This window comes from Carcharodon carcharias, chromosome 10 (assembly GCF_017639515.1).
Source record: "Carcharodon carcharias isolate sCarCar2 chromosome 10, sCarCar2.pri, whole genome shotgun sequence".
Lineage (NCBI taxonomy): Eukaryota > Metazoa > Chordata > Chondrichthyes > Lamniformes > Lamnidae > Carcharodon > Carcharodon carcharias.
Window position 1 is genome coordinate 37145446 of NC_054476.1, and position 16598 is coordinate 37162043.

General features: G+C 42.5%; 1 protein-coding gene across 1 annotated transcript in view; it reads right to left on the bottom strand.

Annotated features, from left to right (window-relative positions):
• ctr9 (CTR9 homolog, Paf1/RNA polymerase II complex component) overlaps nt 1-16387 on the bottom strand; it is a 58498-nt gene extending 42111 nt beyond the window's left edge. Inside the window, exons 1-10 of the mRNA XM_041197784.1 lie at nt 16285-16387; nt 13901-13999; nt 12192-12431; nt 10680-10797; nt 9280-9369; nt 5653-5801; nt 4045-4152; nt 3042-3149; nt 1861-2097; nt 1666-1755 (exon numbers count right to left, since the gene is read on the bottom strand). Of these exons, the coding sequence (XP_041053718.1) occupies nt 1666-1755; nt 1861-2097; nt 3042-3149; nt 4045-4152; nt 5653-5801; nt 9280-9369; nt 10680-10797; nt 12192-12431; nt 13901-13999; nt 16285-16332 (1287 nt within the window). The 5' untranslated portion in view covers nt 16333-16387. The remainder of the gene's footprint in view (nt 1-1665; nt 1756-1860; nt 2098-3041; nt 3150-4044; nt 4153-5652; nt 5802-9279; nt 9370-10679; nt 10798-12191; nt 12432-13900; nt 14000-16284) is intronic.
• Nucleotides 16388-16598: the final 211 nt, after the last annotated feature.

Consider the following 16598-nt stretch of genomic DNA (forward strand, 5'->3'; position numbering starts at 1 on the left):
AATGTGGTTGACTCTTAAATGCCCCCTGAACAAAGGCAATTAGGAATGGGCAAATAAATGCTGGCCTAGCCAGCGATGCCCACATCCCATGAATGAATAAAAAAAAGCACTTTTAAAAATTACTTCAGCGGCCACATTGGGATGTCCAGAGATGTGACAAGGTGATGTATAAACACAAACTCTTTTCTTTTCTAACAACTGTTGGAGTCATACTAGCACAAAAGAAGGTGGTTGTAGTTGTTTGAGATCAATCATTTCAGTGCCAGGACACTGCCGCAGGAGTTCCACAGGGTAGTGTCCTAGGCCCAACCATCTTCAGCTGCTTCATCAATGACCTTCCCTCCATCATATGGTCAGGAGTGATTGCACTACGTTCAGCACCATTTGCGACTCTGCAGATACCTAAGCAGTTCATGTCCATATCTAGCAAGATCTGGACAACATTCAGGCTTTGGCTGATAAGTGGCAAGTAACATTCGTGCCACACAAGTGCCAGGCAATGACTATTTCCAACAAGACAGGATCTACACATCTCCCCTTGCCATTCAATGGCATTACAATTGCTGAATCCCACACAAACATCCTGGGGGGTTACCATTGACCAGAAACTGAACTGGGCCAGCCATATAAATATTGTGGCTACAAGAGCAGGTCAGAGTCTGGGAATTCTGCTGGGAGTAACACACTTCGTGGCTCCCCAAAGCCTGGTCACCATCTACAAGGCACAAGTCAAGAGCATGATGGAATACTCTCCACTTGCCTGGATAAGAGCAGCTCCAATAACATTCAAGAACCTCAACACCATTCAAAACAAAGAAGCCGACTTGTTTGGCAATTGACCCACCACCTTAAACATTCATTCCCTCTACCACCGATGCACATGATATACCATCTTACAAGATGCACTGCAGCAACTCACCAAGGCTCCTGCAACAGGACCTCCCAAACCCACTTAGAAGGACAAGGGTAGCACATGCATGGGAATACCATCACCTGCAAGTTCCTCTCCAAGTCTCATACCATCCTGACTTGGAACTATATCATTGTTCCTTCACTGTTGCGGGATCAAAATCCTGGAACTCCCTTTCTAGCAGCACTGTGGGTATACCTACACAACATGGACTGCAATGGTCCAAGAAGACAGCTCCCCACCACCTTCTCAAAGGCAACTAAGGGTGGCCAATAAATGCTGGCCTAGCCACTGACGCTCACAACCCATGAACGAATAAAAAAAAACTAATCACTTAAATAGATATATCTGAATATTAATCATTGATCTGAGTAACCTCAGGTTATAACCACCACTCCCCCTTTTTTCAACAGCAGCTGTTGGTAATAATTCTGCCATTGTTATTTACATCTCCAACTGACCCATCTTTTGTTTCTTAACTTGTTTCATTACCATCTCCTTTTTGCCTTGCCCCATTATTCATTTTGTCATTTAAACTCTCCTGCCTTGCACCCTTTCACAAATCTTATTCCTTCCTCCTTCTGCCACCTTCCCAGCCTCTGTACTTGCTTAAAACCTGTTAGATCTCCCACTTCTGATGAAAGATGTAAAATGTCAACTTTATTTCTCTCTCCACAGATCATGCTGTACTGAGCCTCTCTCAACATTTTCTGTTATTTCAGATTTGCAGCAAGCGCAGTATTTTGCTTCTGTACCTGAATATCCGATTGTTCAAGGATCTGAGCCAGTTCAATCCAGGCCTCCACGTCATCCGGGTACTGTTCAGTTACTTTCTTTAGATGTCCCTTAGAAATAAGAAAACACATTTTATGAGTTTTGCAGCTGTTGAGTGACACACCAAAATAAGTTCACAGCTAAATTGTGAAAGTTAAGAATGCCAAGGTGTGTACCTTTGCAACTTCTCTCTTTTCCTGCTCGTCTGAGGTGGCATAGAGTGAACCTAAAATCTTCATAGTTTCGTAATTGTTGGGATAGGCCTTGAGAACTTTCTCGAAGCACTGTGCTGCATTCTCCTTGTCCCCTCGATAAATGTACATCTGTCCAAGGCCAAAGAAAGGCAGGACGAAGGTGGTGGAAGCAAACTGCGTGGCTTGATAGTAGTACTGGAAAGCCTGGTCATAATCACCCTGTGGGTACAAAAGTGACAAAGTACATTTGTGCGGCCACCAATGGCGAGATCCCTAGCTGAGCTCATGTTCCAGGTACACAACAACCCAGTGAATGTGCGTTTATGTACGGAAACTGAGCCACGTTTTCTAAGTTAGTTATAAAGTGTGGTGCATGGACAAATGAACCGTATCTTAGTTCAGAGAAAACGGAGAATAGACCTGCCAATGATTCCTGGAATCCTAGGTGCTGTGGAAAGGGGCTGGTCAGCCCAATGAATCTAATTCTTTAACAGGAGTGAAATAATCTCAATTTTCCACCCTGTCCTCTTTTATGATTGCCCCAAGAACTTTTAGAAACAGCAAAGGCTACTTAGGTCCAATGAATCCCTTTACTACTTTTCCAATGATCTCAACCCAACCTTCTCACTTCTGACTAAAGGTTACTGAACTGTCAGTGGAACCCATTTAAAATGCCAAGTTCACTGGTCTTCTGATATCTTTGTCCACAATTCTGTGCCTCTACGTGCAAAAAGTTCATCAACTTTCTAATTTTTAAACTTGTGCCCCTGCACTTTCAATCTTGCAGCATGGTGAACCATTTGTCTGATCAATTCGATTGATGGCCTTTACAAACTGGAAGATTATAAGAAGGCTGTCTTGAAACCTCCTCTTTACTAAAAACAAGCCAGATTTCTTTCAACCTTTCCTGATCACTCAGATAATTTCTGTCCCTGAAATTACAATTATAGAGGGTAAGGGTATTAAGGAATGCAGAACCAAGGCAGATATATGAAGATAAGACACAGATCTAATTGAATGATGGAACAGGCTTGAGAGGATGCACGACTTCCTCTTGTTCCTATCTTTCTGTTAATTAATATCTCAGTCTAAACAAGGTGATTTCCCTATTGTAAACCAGTATGATACAGAACACACAGGTTGGATTGCTCCTGTTAACTCACCTGGACATGGAAGGACCTGGCCAGCTGATAGCAGCTTTCTGCTTGCATAGCCTCAACCTCAGTGTTATGGAAGGCATGAAGAGCCAGGTGCTGTACCTTGCTGTAATCCTAAAAAGGAATAGAAAAATTAGAACTAAGAAACTGAACTCCAAGATACTGTTATGTTTATACCAACCATTTACACAAGACTAATAAAGACACTGATTTTCTATTTCTTTACACTTCCTGGTTTGGATTTCAGAAGGAACCTGGAGGTTTAGAAAGGGCAGTTTTTTTTCTATTCATTCACGGGATCTGGGCTTCGCTGGCTGGGCCAGCATTTATTGCCCATCCCTTGTTACTTTTGAGAAAGTGGTGGTGAGCTGCCTCTTGAACTGCTGCAGTCCATGTGGTACAGGTACACCCACAGCGCTGTTAGGGAGGGAGTTCCAGGATTTTGACCGTCAGTCAAAACACCAAGGTCTGACTTGAGACATCTGTAAATTAGCAGGAATGTGGATTTAAGCATCAACGTAGCACCAGAGGCTCCATGGAATACAACTATGTGACTTTGAGACAAATATATCTATTGATCCATCTAATTTACAAAAAAAGTCAAAACTGTTACCCCTGGAAAACTGTAGGCATACTGTTGGTTTCTTTTAAACTTTTAGCTCTCGCTCTCATTCTTAAGACTTCTCTAAACTCTTTGTGCTGCTCCACAAAAGATACAACATCAAGGCACAAGACACAACAAACTGAGATAGCTCAAAACAAAAATCCATCAAGAAAGAAATATAGGCCCAGAAAAGATAAGGGCAGTAGATTTCCATCCGTAAAGGACCAAAACTGAACCAGTTGGGTTTTACAACAATCCACCAACTTAATTGTCAACTTTGCTGAATTCAAATTTTCAGAAACTGCCATGGTGGGATTTGAAATCACATTCAAAGGTCCGGGCCCTTAGATTAGTAATCCATTAACATTACCACCATCCCACTATATCCACAGTGTGCATTTGTACCTTTTTGAAGAAGAAGTGATTGGCTAGGTGATTTAACACCATAGGATTGCTGGGATCGATCGTGTAAGCTCTTGAGAGTAGTTGCACGCCATTTTTGATCGAATCAGCCTTGTGAAACAACAAAGGATTTGTGAGCTCAGTTTATTCAACATTCAGTACATAACGATCGCAAATGTAGTTAGTGGGCCACATCATTGGCACAAATCAAGATTCACTATGAATGCTTTTAGCTGTCTCTCATTTCCACCAACAGAATGCCATGCTTTAGAGGTATCCTGCAAATTCAATTGATGGACACAAGAGAATATGAAATTTCCCAAGAACAGGAAGAGGCCATGACCCCAAACCTGTTCCCCCTTTGATGTAGAACCGCCCATTTAAACACCATCCCTCTCAATCCATTCTCTAGTGTCTCTTGAACACTCAGTTTATCATTAGTTTATCCCATAAACAAAATTATAAAAGGATTTTGATAAAGTAAATAAGGGGAAACTGTTTTTACTGGTAGCTGGGTTGGTAACCCATGGACACAGATTTAAGGTAAAAAAGGGGAAAAAACTGCATTTATACAGCGCCTTTCACAACCTCAGGATGTCCCAAAGTACTTCACAGACAATGAAATGCTTCTGAAGTATAGTCACTGTTGCAATGTAGGAAATTCAGCAGTCAAATTATGTACAGCAAAATCCCACAAACAGCAATGAGACAATGACCATATAGTCTGCTTTAGCAACGTTGGTGGATAGATAAATATTGGTCCAGCCAGGACACAGGAGAGAACTCCTCTTCTCTTCTTCGACTAGTTTTAAGGAAGCTTTTATGTCCACGACAGGGCCTAAGTTTAACTTTTCAACTGAAGCCACTGAACAGTGCAGCATCTCACAATACAGAACTTAGATTGTCAGCCTAGATTAAGTGCTTAACTCTCTGGTGTGGGACTTGAACCTAGAGCTTTCTGACAACAGCATTACTCAATGAATCATAGCTAAAGGTAATTGGCATAAGAAACAGAGAGAAAAGCAGGAGAAATTCTTTTATGCAGTGAGGTGTTATGATCTGCAATGCACTCCTTGAAGCAGATTAAATTACTTTCAAATGAGCACTGGATAAATGCTTAAAAAGGAAAAAAATGCAAGGCTATGGGGAAAGAGCAATAATATTTGGAGTAATTGGATTGCTCTTTCAAAGGTATGTTGGACCAAATGGCCTCCTTCTGTGCTGTATGATTCTACGAAGAAAAAATAATTGTTTGTCTTCAAGAATCTGGAACTCTCTCTGAAGTTAGGACTGGGGTTTCTCATGAGTGTGTCAGTTTTTTTGCTGGGATCCCCCTCACAGAAAGCTTTGAACATCACTGCTCCATTGCATTATGTTGCCAGTAGAAACATGTTAAATTGTACCCTGCAGGTCCCTCCAGATTTGTCCAACAACCATTCCCTTAAGAAGTTTTACTATGTTAAAAGCACTGTATAAATGCAAGTTCTTCACGCACCCATTTTAAATTCAGTGACAAAAATAACCATGTTTGATGAGAGGTCTGCTGAATCTGTTCTATGTCAGTTCTGCTCTGACTCCAGAGCAGATTACAATCCCTGGCAGGCAACTCACTTCTTTGTTGTTCAGTTCCAGGACAGCCAGCCCCACCAACGCCCCAACACATTTAGGGTTGAGATCCAGAGCCCTTCCAAATGCAAGCCGCGCTTTCTCCAGCTTACTCAGTTTCACAAAGCAATGGCCCATTCCCAGTCGTACCTCAGCTGTGGAGACAAGGAACAGGAGTCATAATCCGATAAAGTTAATGCATCAAACGTTTGCTTGGTTTCTCAAATAGGAAGTGGTGGGTTTGAAGGATTTTGACAGGGCAAATTGGAAAAAAATACATTTCCAAGGGTCTGACAATTGGTAACAAGAGCTAATAAATTTAAGATCATCACAAGAAGAACAAAAGAGGTGGTTTTTTTTTTACAACAATATGGAGTTGTTTTGATATGGAAACAATGGTGGGAGCAGTGGAAAGAATGAACAATGGTGGAAAAAAGGGGATGAACAGCTGAAGAACAGAAATTTAGAAGGATCTGGGGAGAGGTAGAGAGGGAAGAGCTGTTTCAGAGGCCTGGCACAGGCATGATAGACCAAATGGTCTCCTTCTGTGCGCTAAAATTCTGTGATTCAATGTGTTTATTGACAATTCACGTAATTTAGGCAAGCAGTAAGCAGCTTGCATTCCTACTTCTGGTAACAAACCAACTGCCTCTGCTGCAAGCATGTATTTGCAGCGTACACATTCACGCCCTTCACCACCAGGGCAGCATCTACAGGAAAATACTGGAGCTTCTTGTCAAGGCTTCCTCAGCAGCACCTTCCAAACCAAAAACTTCCACCATTTTAGAAGGATAAGAGCAACAGGTGTATGTGAACACCACCACCTCCAAGTCATATACCACTGTGTCTGGGAAATATATCTATGTTCCTTCATTATCACTGGGTCAAAATTCTAAAGCTTCCATCCTAACAAAGCATAGGAGCACCTTCACCACACGGACTGCAGTGGTTCAAGAGGAAGGCCCACCACCACTTTTCCCAAGGGACAACTCGGGATGGGCGTGAATGTTGGCCTGCCAGCCACGACCACATCCCTAGAATGAATTTTTAAAAAAGTGTTGGTAGAGAAAGTGATAGGTTTGTGATTATCCCTCTGGGTTAGTTGACTCTCTGCCTAGGCGCATGTACTAAGAACATAATGAGGTAGGGAGCTTGCAACTCCTTGTAAAAATGCAGCCCGGGAAAGGAGAGGCAAAAGCAGAAAGTTGCTATAACTAGGGCATTAGCATACAGTTTTCTGATCTTAGCTTAGTTGGCAAAGATGGTGCAGAGCAGGGTGAAGGAGAGGAAGAGTGAATACTGCTTCAGACTGAGGAATAAAGCATTAGAAGAGTTACACATATCCACTATTCCTCAGGTCCAAGTGGACACCTCAAGAGAGAACGCTCAGAAGCCTCAAGAGGGTCACTTGCCATCCCTCCTAACTGGACAATGGGAACTGGAGAAGGCCATTCAGATGCTCGAGCCTGATCCATCAATTCAATTAGATCACAGACCAGTACCTCATCTTTCAATAAGGTACTTTACAACTTTTGCACTCAACAATAAGTTCAATGGTTTTAGATCCAATTTTTTTTCAGCGAGCAGGTGCTGATAATGATTCTAGTATTGCCATTTACAGCTCTTAAAGACCAATTTTTAGATTCTTTAATTGTGTAGCACCATAATCTCTTTTATCATTTAATCACTCCCAGCAGACCTTCCCTTTTGTCCTTTATTTTCTCCCCAACTCTGTACTTGCATAAATACTGTTAAATCTCTAACTTTTTCCAGTTCTGACAAAAGATCATTGACATGAAATGTGAACAGTCTCTCTCTACACAGAGGCTGCCTCGCTTGTCGAGTATTTCCAGTATTTTCTGCTTTTAATTCCAATTTCCAGCAGTATTTTGCTTTTGTGCCAATCAGATTCATCCTTAATTGTTGACATTCAAGAGAATACAAGTCCTGTCTGTACAACCTATCTGCATAATTTAACCCTTTAGACCCTAATATGCACTGCAACCCCTCCAGGCCAATATATGTTTCCTGTGGTTTGGTGCCCAGAACTGAATGCAGCTCTTTGGGTGTGGTCAAACCAAATTTAATGGGAAATATTTTTAAAATATTGTTATTTAAATTGTCATTTTTAATCTATCTAATTGTAGCCAGAGAATCACTTGTAACAGTTTCCTTTCCTGCTCCCACACCATTATCTGCTGTCTCCCAAAGATCTATCCTTGGCCCCCACCTATTTCTCATTTACATGTTGCCCCTTGGCAACATCATCCAAAGGCACAGCATTAGTTTTCAGATGCACGCTGATGACACCCAACTCTACCCTCACCACCAGCGCTCTCAATCCTCCTGACCAGATATCTGTGCCATGTCCAAGATCCTCTATGGCCACATTACCCTCTGCAAATGACCTGATATCTCAGTGTCATACTTTTTGTTTTATAATGCTCCTAAAAAGTGCCTTGAGACATTTCAATGCATTAAAGGTGCTATATAAATATAAGTTGTTGTTTTACTAAAGGAAGTTGCAATTATTTTTAATGACAATGTGACTCCCACACATTAATCCAGAAAGCTCCATCATCAAGAGATGTACAGCTTTTGGGACACCTGAAAATTTCTAGTTGAAATCATCAATTTCACAGCTGGTGATTGGACTGGAGGAGAGGAGGCATGGTGAAGAGGGAAGTTTCACTGTCGTTCTGGAAGGGACGAGAGAGGGAAGAAGTGGGGAGAGAGGTAGGAAAGGGAGAGGGAGTTCCAGATTGCAGGCCAAGTTGGTAGAAGGTTGTGCCGGGGATGGGTCAGTGTGGGGGGTAGAAACAGTAGATCAGAACCAGCAGGGACACAAGGAGGCTGCAGAAGGAGTACTAAGCAGACAATTTTAAAAAATTAACTCAGGATATGAACACCATTGCAAGGTTGGCCACTTATCCTAAAAAAGGTGGTGGTTGGCCTTCCTCAATGACTGGCAGCAATTTGATACAACTGAGTGACTCGTCAGGCTGCTTTGAAGGGCAATTAAGAGTCAACCATGTTGGTGTAGGACTGGAGTCACACATCAGCCTCAAATGACACATGGGCTCTGACTGGGGAAGGACAAGTTTCCTTTCCTAAGGACAAGGGTAAACCAGCTGGGGTTTTGTGACAATCTGACAGCTTCATGGTTACTTATATGGACTCTAGTTTTTTAATTTTGAGATTATTTGAACAGAATACAAATTCACAAACTGCCATAGTGGGATTTGCACTTATGTTCATGGATTTAGTCCAATACCATAACCACTGACACACTGTATCTGACTACAGGTGTGGGTTTGTAAATGAGGGTTTTGAAGTTGATGCACTAAGGAACGGGCAGCCAGGAGAGGTCAACAGGGACAGGTGTGACTCTAGTAATGGTGCAAGGTGGTTTCAAGCCAACTGAGTCTTGATTTTACAGTTCTATTTACACAGCAATTCATGTTTCAAACAAACTCGTATATTGCATCACAGTCTAAACCCTCGCACAATAATCATTAAAGGCAAATTCACTGGCACATTTAGGAGAAGTCAGTTGAAGGTTACGCTGTTGTTAATCAAATTTATATCAATTCTCAATGAGCCTATGGCTGGGTGCATGGAGCCACTCCTCACCTGGACATCCAGGATTGGTCCTAAGGGCCTTCTTATAATAGGCCAAAGCACCTCTGTAATCTTTCTTGTTAAAAGAGATACAAGCTTTGCCTGTGGAGGAAAAATAAAGAGACACTCAACAAGTCAGCATGTTAACTCGATTATTCAACTTAGAGGGTGTTCAAACTGCAGCATGAATCACTTGAGGCCTAGCAATCCAGCCAGTCAAGATCCACCAACTCAGTCCTATATTTATTAATTTGCTCTATTTGAGTTTTGTGAGGTGGAGATTTAAGAAAGGAAACTCTTGACACTATTGGCACATTGGCAAAAAAGATCCTGAATCAGATAAATCCTAAACCAGAACTGCAAGATCTCTTAGTGCCAACAGCCATGCCTCTGTTGGTAGCGTTCTCATCTGAGTCAGAAGGTTGTGGATTCAACCCTGATTCCAGAGGTTTGAGCACATAATAAAAGCCCACACTCGCAGCACAGCACTGATGAAGCACTGCACTGTCAGTGGTGTTGTCTTTTGGGTTAAGTGTTGAACCGAGGGCCTATCTGTCCTCTCAGATGTATTATACCCCAGAAAGCTAAGTGGTGAAGGATAAAATTGTAATCAATATTTACACACTTTTATCAGCATTTATTTTTAGAGATCCACATTACAAACAATCATAGTTTCAGTCAGTTCCTATTCCTAATCTTTAGAATAATCGACCTAAGCGGAGTTAGTGTATTTGGTGACCACTTTTGTGCCTTCAGAGACAGCATGTTTGGCCAATTCCCCTGGCAGCCCAAGGCGGATCTCCCTGGCCGAGATAGTGTGCCACTTGTTGTAGTGAAATCGAAAATGTTGATAATGAAGTTCATAACAGGAACACAAGTGAATCCCCAGTTAATGCTCACCACCTGCATACTTAGATATTAATCATATTTAACTGTAACAAGGTGGGTGTAAAATCTCAACAATACTATTTGAAGAGGAGCAGGGGCGTTCTGCCTGGTGTCCTGGCCAGTATCTATCTCTCAACTAACACCTAAAACAGATTATCTGGACGTTTATCTCACTGTTGTTTTTAGGAGCTTACTGTGATCAAACTGGTTGTTGCCGTTCTTACATTACAACAGTAATCACATCAAAAGTACTTAAATGGATCTGAAGCATTTTTAGGAAGTCCAGAGGATGCAATAAACGGCATATCCATGCAAATTATTTTCTTCACAGCTACAGCCAACTGCAAATTTGTGAGATCATGGGATTGAGGTTGAATAGTATGCACTTATGCGACTCCCAAAGAGCTTGGACATTTCCCCTGATCTAAATGCTCATTTTTTTGTTCTGGAGGGAGAAGGACCTGCCTCTTCTCACAGCCAGAACCAGGATCCTATTGTAAACCTCACTTTAAGAGAGATTTTACCCAGCAATGCAGGGATGTTATTCGGTGACTGATTCAACACAAAGTTGAACTGTGCCTCAGCTTGGTCCATTTTATCCCCTTCCAGCAGACAGAAGCAGGCTCTTCCCAGCAAGTGGTTCTAAAAACAAGCAGTGAGAACAAGATCAGGCAAAACACCTTTCAAGCAGAAAATAAATTAATTACATTGAATTTACAGCACAGAAACAGGTTATTCTGCCCAACATGTCCACGCCAATGTTCATGCTTCACTTCATCTCATCGGTGCAACCTTCTATTCCTTTCTTCCTCACATATTTATTTAGCTTCCCCTTACATTTATCTTCGCTATTCACTTTTACAACTTATTGTTGTAGCAAGTTCCACATTCTCATTACTCTCTGGATAACGACATTTCTCCTGAATTTCTTGCTGTATTTATTAGTGATAATCTTATATTGATGGCCCCTGGTTCTAGTTTCTCCCACAAGTGGAAACATCTTCTCTATTGAACCTCTTCATAATTTTAAATACTAATCAAATGAGGATTTAGGACTGAACATTTAGAATAGGTAGGGCAAATATTTGTCGATCTTACTCCATGAGGAGAAGCAGTTAGCGTTGGTTCATTCAAATGCAAATTGGCAAGACTTCAGAAAGTAATATTTTGGGACCCTATCTATTGAGTAATTAGAGACATGACGTGTGGTAAGTATAACATGGTTGGGAGGCACTGGTGGCTTTGTACCTATGGTTTCCAAAGCTCTCCACCACTGGGGGTTTCCTCACCTCATGTCTGGGTCTGTTGTAGACGCACTGATAAGAGGTTGATCCCTGCGATTGGTCAACAACTCCAATATCGTTGGACCAGGATGGCAGAAGGTGAACTAGTTGGTCCTTGTTGCTTTTTATCAAGTAATTCCAATGTTCCAAGGAGGTTCAGTTTTGTCCAGATCGATTTTTGTAAAACTGCACCAGGTGAGGAAGAAAACTGGATTCTACTGCTTGATCCAAGAGGCAAGACACTTGTTGAGACTGGAACAGATTCAGCTATTTTATAACCAGAAGGCTTTGGCTGGCTAGGTATCACAAAGACTGTTGAATTGATTGGTATCATAATGCTAAGACCATGGTCTAGATTTACCAATCAGTGCATTTTTAAACACACATTTAACTGTTTCAAATGAACTGGTACAGTTGGTATCAAGAGATCGAAGGGAAGTAGAACATGTTTATATGGGCAGTGTGTCACATACTGGGTAGAGGTTGACAACTGGAAATTTTAAAGCCTTTTTAGCCTTTGGGCATAGAGAGCTAACACAGATGATGGGCTAAATGGGGAAATGGCAAGGAATGGGAGCATATTCAGAGAGATATCACGGGGTACTGGACAATATACTTTGCCATATTGTACCTCGAGGTATTGCACCATACCACACTGTACCTTGCCATACTCACCATACTGCACTTCACTGCATATTTCACTTCCCATAGCATGCCATACCATCACTCATCTCATATCTGTTGTAACCTTACCTGGTCGTACATAATGATTTTGTCGGCCATGGTGTAGAGCAAGGTGGCCTGCGTGATAAGCTCTTTCTTCGCATCTTTGTTCTTTTCTTTCCGAGCCTGTTGCACATAGTAAGCGGCGAGAGTGTCCAGACAGGTCATCTGGTCTTTCTCATGATCTCGGTAATCCAGGTTTCCATCGATACGTGCGGCTTCCAGCAGCTTCACGAAATCTTCTGTCTTTCCTTGCTTGAAGTATTCGAGCTTTAAGATACAAAAGTTTTTAATTTGCGAGAATAAAGGTAAATTCTAAGCATCCCGCGATTAGGTTATAAGATTACCTGCAATGCAATCTGCTTTTACTTTTTTAAAAACAATAATCTTTAGCCTTCTGGGAGTCCATAATAATGAAATCCATAGATATTCCCCTGTCTAACACAGGAACAGGAGGAAGCCATTCAGCTCCTCGAGCCTCAGCCATTCAATGACATCATGGCTTATCGGTGTCTTCACTCCATTCACCTGCCGTGGCTTCCTAAGTCTTAATATCCTTGGCTAGCAAAAAAAGTGATCTCCTCAAACAATTTATTCAGACATGATCTATCCATCATAAATCCATGCCAACACTCTATCAGGTACTTGTCCACTTCATCATACTGTACCTATTGACAGATTCCATTAATGTCCCCATGAATGACTTTAAATGGGCAGGTACCTTCCACTTGCTTGGCCCAGTGCAGCTCCAACAACACTCAAGAGGCGAGACACCATCCAAGATAAAGCAACCTGCTTGATTGGCAACCCATCCACCACTTTAAACATTCAATCCCTCCAACACCGCTGCACAGTTGCAGCAGTGAGATGCACTGCAGCAATATGCCAAGGCTCCTTTGACAACTCTACTACCCAAAAGGACAAGGGCAGCAGACACATGGGACCACCACCACCAGCTACAAAAACACCATCCTGACAAAGATATATATCATCATTCCTTCACAGTCGCTGGGTTAGAATCATGGAACTGTCATTCTAACAGTACTGTGGATGGACCTATACCACACTTTTCCCATGTATACTTCCCTCCAGTCTGAAAAACAACCATTCACCATTATTCTCTGATTTCTGTCTTAGCTAATTTTGTAACCATGCTGCCACTGCCTCTTTGAACACATGGGATTTAATTTTGCTAACAAGTCTATTATTAGCACTTTATTAAATGCCTTTTGAAAGACCCCGCAACATCAACCACACACCTTCTCCATTACTTCATCATAGAATTCAATCAAGTTAATCAGATACGATTTGCCTCTAACAAATCTATGTTGGCTGTCATTTATTAACAAATATTCTTCCAAGTGACAATTAATTTGTCCTGGATTATAGACAGAAGTTTCTCCCCACCAACTGAGGCTGACTGGCCTATAGTTAAAAGGTTTATCTCTTTTTATTAAACAGAAGACAGACTTTTGTAATCCTCCAGTCCTATGACACCATCTCCATATCCAAGGTGGATAGGAAGCTGGTGGTCAGAGCTTCCGCAATTTCCACCCTTAATGCCCTCAGTCACCTTGGAGGCATCCCATCTGGACCAGGTGACTTTTCTGCTCTGAGCACTTCCAACTTTTCAGGTATCTCCCCTTTACTTAATTTTCTCCTATCCAACTGATGTTCAAATTGTTGCTGTGTATAATCATCCTGCTTTACAGCTCTGTAAGAAATAGTGAAATACAAACCGCCAAGGCCATCCATATGTGAAGCTGGGTGTGTTCTTGTTTGAGGATACTGATGACTTCATCTCCTTCTGGTAGCTGATCGAAGTCAAGTTCAATGACCTAAACAAGGAACAGTGAAATGTAGATTAGCTGTGATTATCCACCATTCCTTTGCAAGCCACCAATTTGGTGCCAAAGTGTTTATGTTACTGGACCAGTAATCCAGAGATCTGGACTAATGAAGACATGAGTTTAAATCCCACTATGACAGGTCAAAAATTTAAATTCAATTAAATAAAATCTGGGAGAAAAAGCTACAATCAGCAATGGTGAACATGAAACTACTGATTGTTGTAAAAACCCATCTGATTCATGATGTGAAGGAAATATGTCGTCCTTACCTGCTCTGGCCTATATGTGACTCAGACCAACAGCAAGGTGGTCGACTCTCAAGTGCCCGTTAAAATTGTCCAGCAAGTGACTCATTGGTGTTCAAGACAGTTCACCACCACCTTAAGAGCAAGTGGGAGTGGGCAATAAATGTCCACCTTACTAACTTCAGCCATATCTCATGAATGAATTTTTTTTAAAAAGGGCCTCAGCACCAGTTCATTCTGCCAACAAAGATATTGCTCAAATAAAATGGTTAGCCAACATTTGCATTTCTGGATTTTCAGAAAGAAGAGTGTTCTCCTCGATTTAATTAATAGAAGAAAAAGGGAGAAAATCTGAAATAAGTACAGAAACTGCTGGAGTTTTATAGTGCTGCTATTTGTAAGCATAAAGCTTCAGGTGGGTACTTTTCTTCACAACCATTTGCATTTATAGAGCACCTTTGTTGAAGAGAAACATCCCAAAGCAGAAAACTGACAATTCAAAGATTAGAAGATAGGCAACAGAATAGTGAGAACAAACAATAACTTGCATTTATAACATAGTAAAACTTACCAAGGTACTTCATAGGAGCGACTATTAAACAAAATTTGACATCAAGCCACAAAAAGCTACTGGGACAGGTGACCAAAAGAATGGCCAAAGAGGACAGGAGTGCATTAAAAAGAAGAGAGCCACAAAAGTCTAACCAAGGAATTCCAGAGCTTGGGGCCCAGGTAGCTGAAGGCATGACCATCAATAGTGGAGTGGGGTGAGGCCATGGAAGGATTTCAAAATAAGAATGAGAATTTTAAAAATTGATATGTCGCCAGACAGTGAGTCAATGTAGGTCAGGGAGCAGAGGGGTGATGGGTCAACACAGACATGCCAACCTTTCAAATTTATCGCAAAAGATGCAATTTTTAAAGTAAAATTAAGCCTCAATCATAAACTCAAAATAGAACACTCAAATCTCAGGGTATTTTTTCACATGAAGCATTCGGTCCAGTGTTCAAGCCCACCTCACCCATCTCTCTCTGTCACTAGCAAAAAATAGGAAGCTCTTTCCTCACTACGCCTCCCACCAAGTGATTAAAGTAAATAAATAAAACTAAGTCTAGGAACGGCAGACTGCTGAGCAAAGAGCTGAACAAGCTCAAAGGGTTAAGTGGCTGACTCCAGCTTTCCACAAGAACCTGCTCCTTTTAAAAGTTTTTCTCTTGCTTTATGAGATGGTGGAGTTGGCATTACTGCAAGCGTGTTCGGACATAGGCAGCAGTTTTGGATGGCTTCAGGTTTATGATTAGGAGCCTGATGGAATGGTTAAGCATGGCGGTAACAAAAATAAGAGAAAAACACTTAAACTTATCTAGCACCTAATACAACCGGAGGACATTTGAAAGCACATTACAGCCCATGAACAACTTTTGAAGTGTATTCACCATTATCTCCGAAATGTAGCAACCAACCGGTGTACCACAAAACCCCGCGCCCCCAACGGCGCAACGCAGGGCCCCGCGCCCCCAACGGCGCAACACAAGATCTGCTTCCCAATCAGCACACAGCAAGACCCCAATGCCAACTGGCACACCACAGGACCCCTTAGAGAACTGGAACAGAGCACCACCCCGCAGCCAATCAGAACAGAGCAAGATCCCACAAACAACAACATGATAACTACTATACAACCTTATTTTTACTGATGTAAACCAGTAGCCACAGGATAACATTAAGTAGCCCCAGGAAACCGGGGACCTTTCACGTTCTCCTCCCACCGTCCCAGGATAGACGGAGCTCGGGATAAAGTCTCAGCCGACAGACGGGGAAAACACCAACCCCCCTCCCCCCCACCGCCTGATTCATCCCGCTCCCGGTGCCCGCTGTTGATTTGAGCCGGAGGCCGCGGCTATTTCCCCGGCTCCCGGGGGGTGGGGGGGGGGGCCTGGCTGCCCCGGCTCCGGGCTGCTGTCTCCCTCACCTACCCGCCGCCCACCACACCTTTCCCCCCGATCCCTCCCCTCCCCGGGCCTCACCTCATCCGTGTCCCGGAGCGGGATCTCGATGGATCCGCGCGACAACATCGCGGCCTGACTGACCCCGGAGCCAGGCCCGGAGTCCACTTCCGGGGCACGAGGCTGGCACCGGAAAGCAGGGGGGGAGAAAGGGAGGCACCGTGTGGGAGAGACAGACAGACGGACGGACAATATATTGGCGTCGGCGAGAGAGAGAGAGAGAGAGACAATTGTGTCCAGTGAGATGAAGACAATTTCAGCCAGTGGGAGAGAGAGAGAGACATTTGTACCCGGTGGAAGAACACAAGAAAGGGGAGTTAGTGTAGGCCATTCGG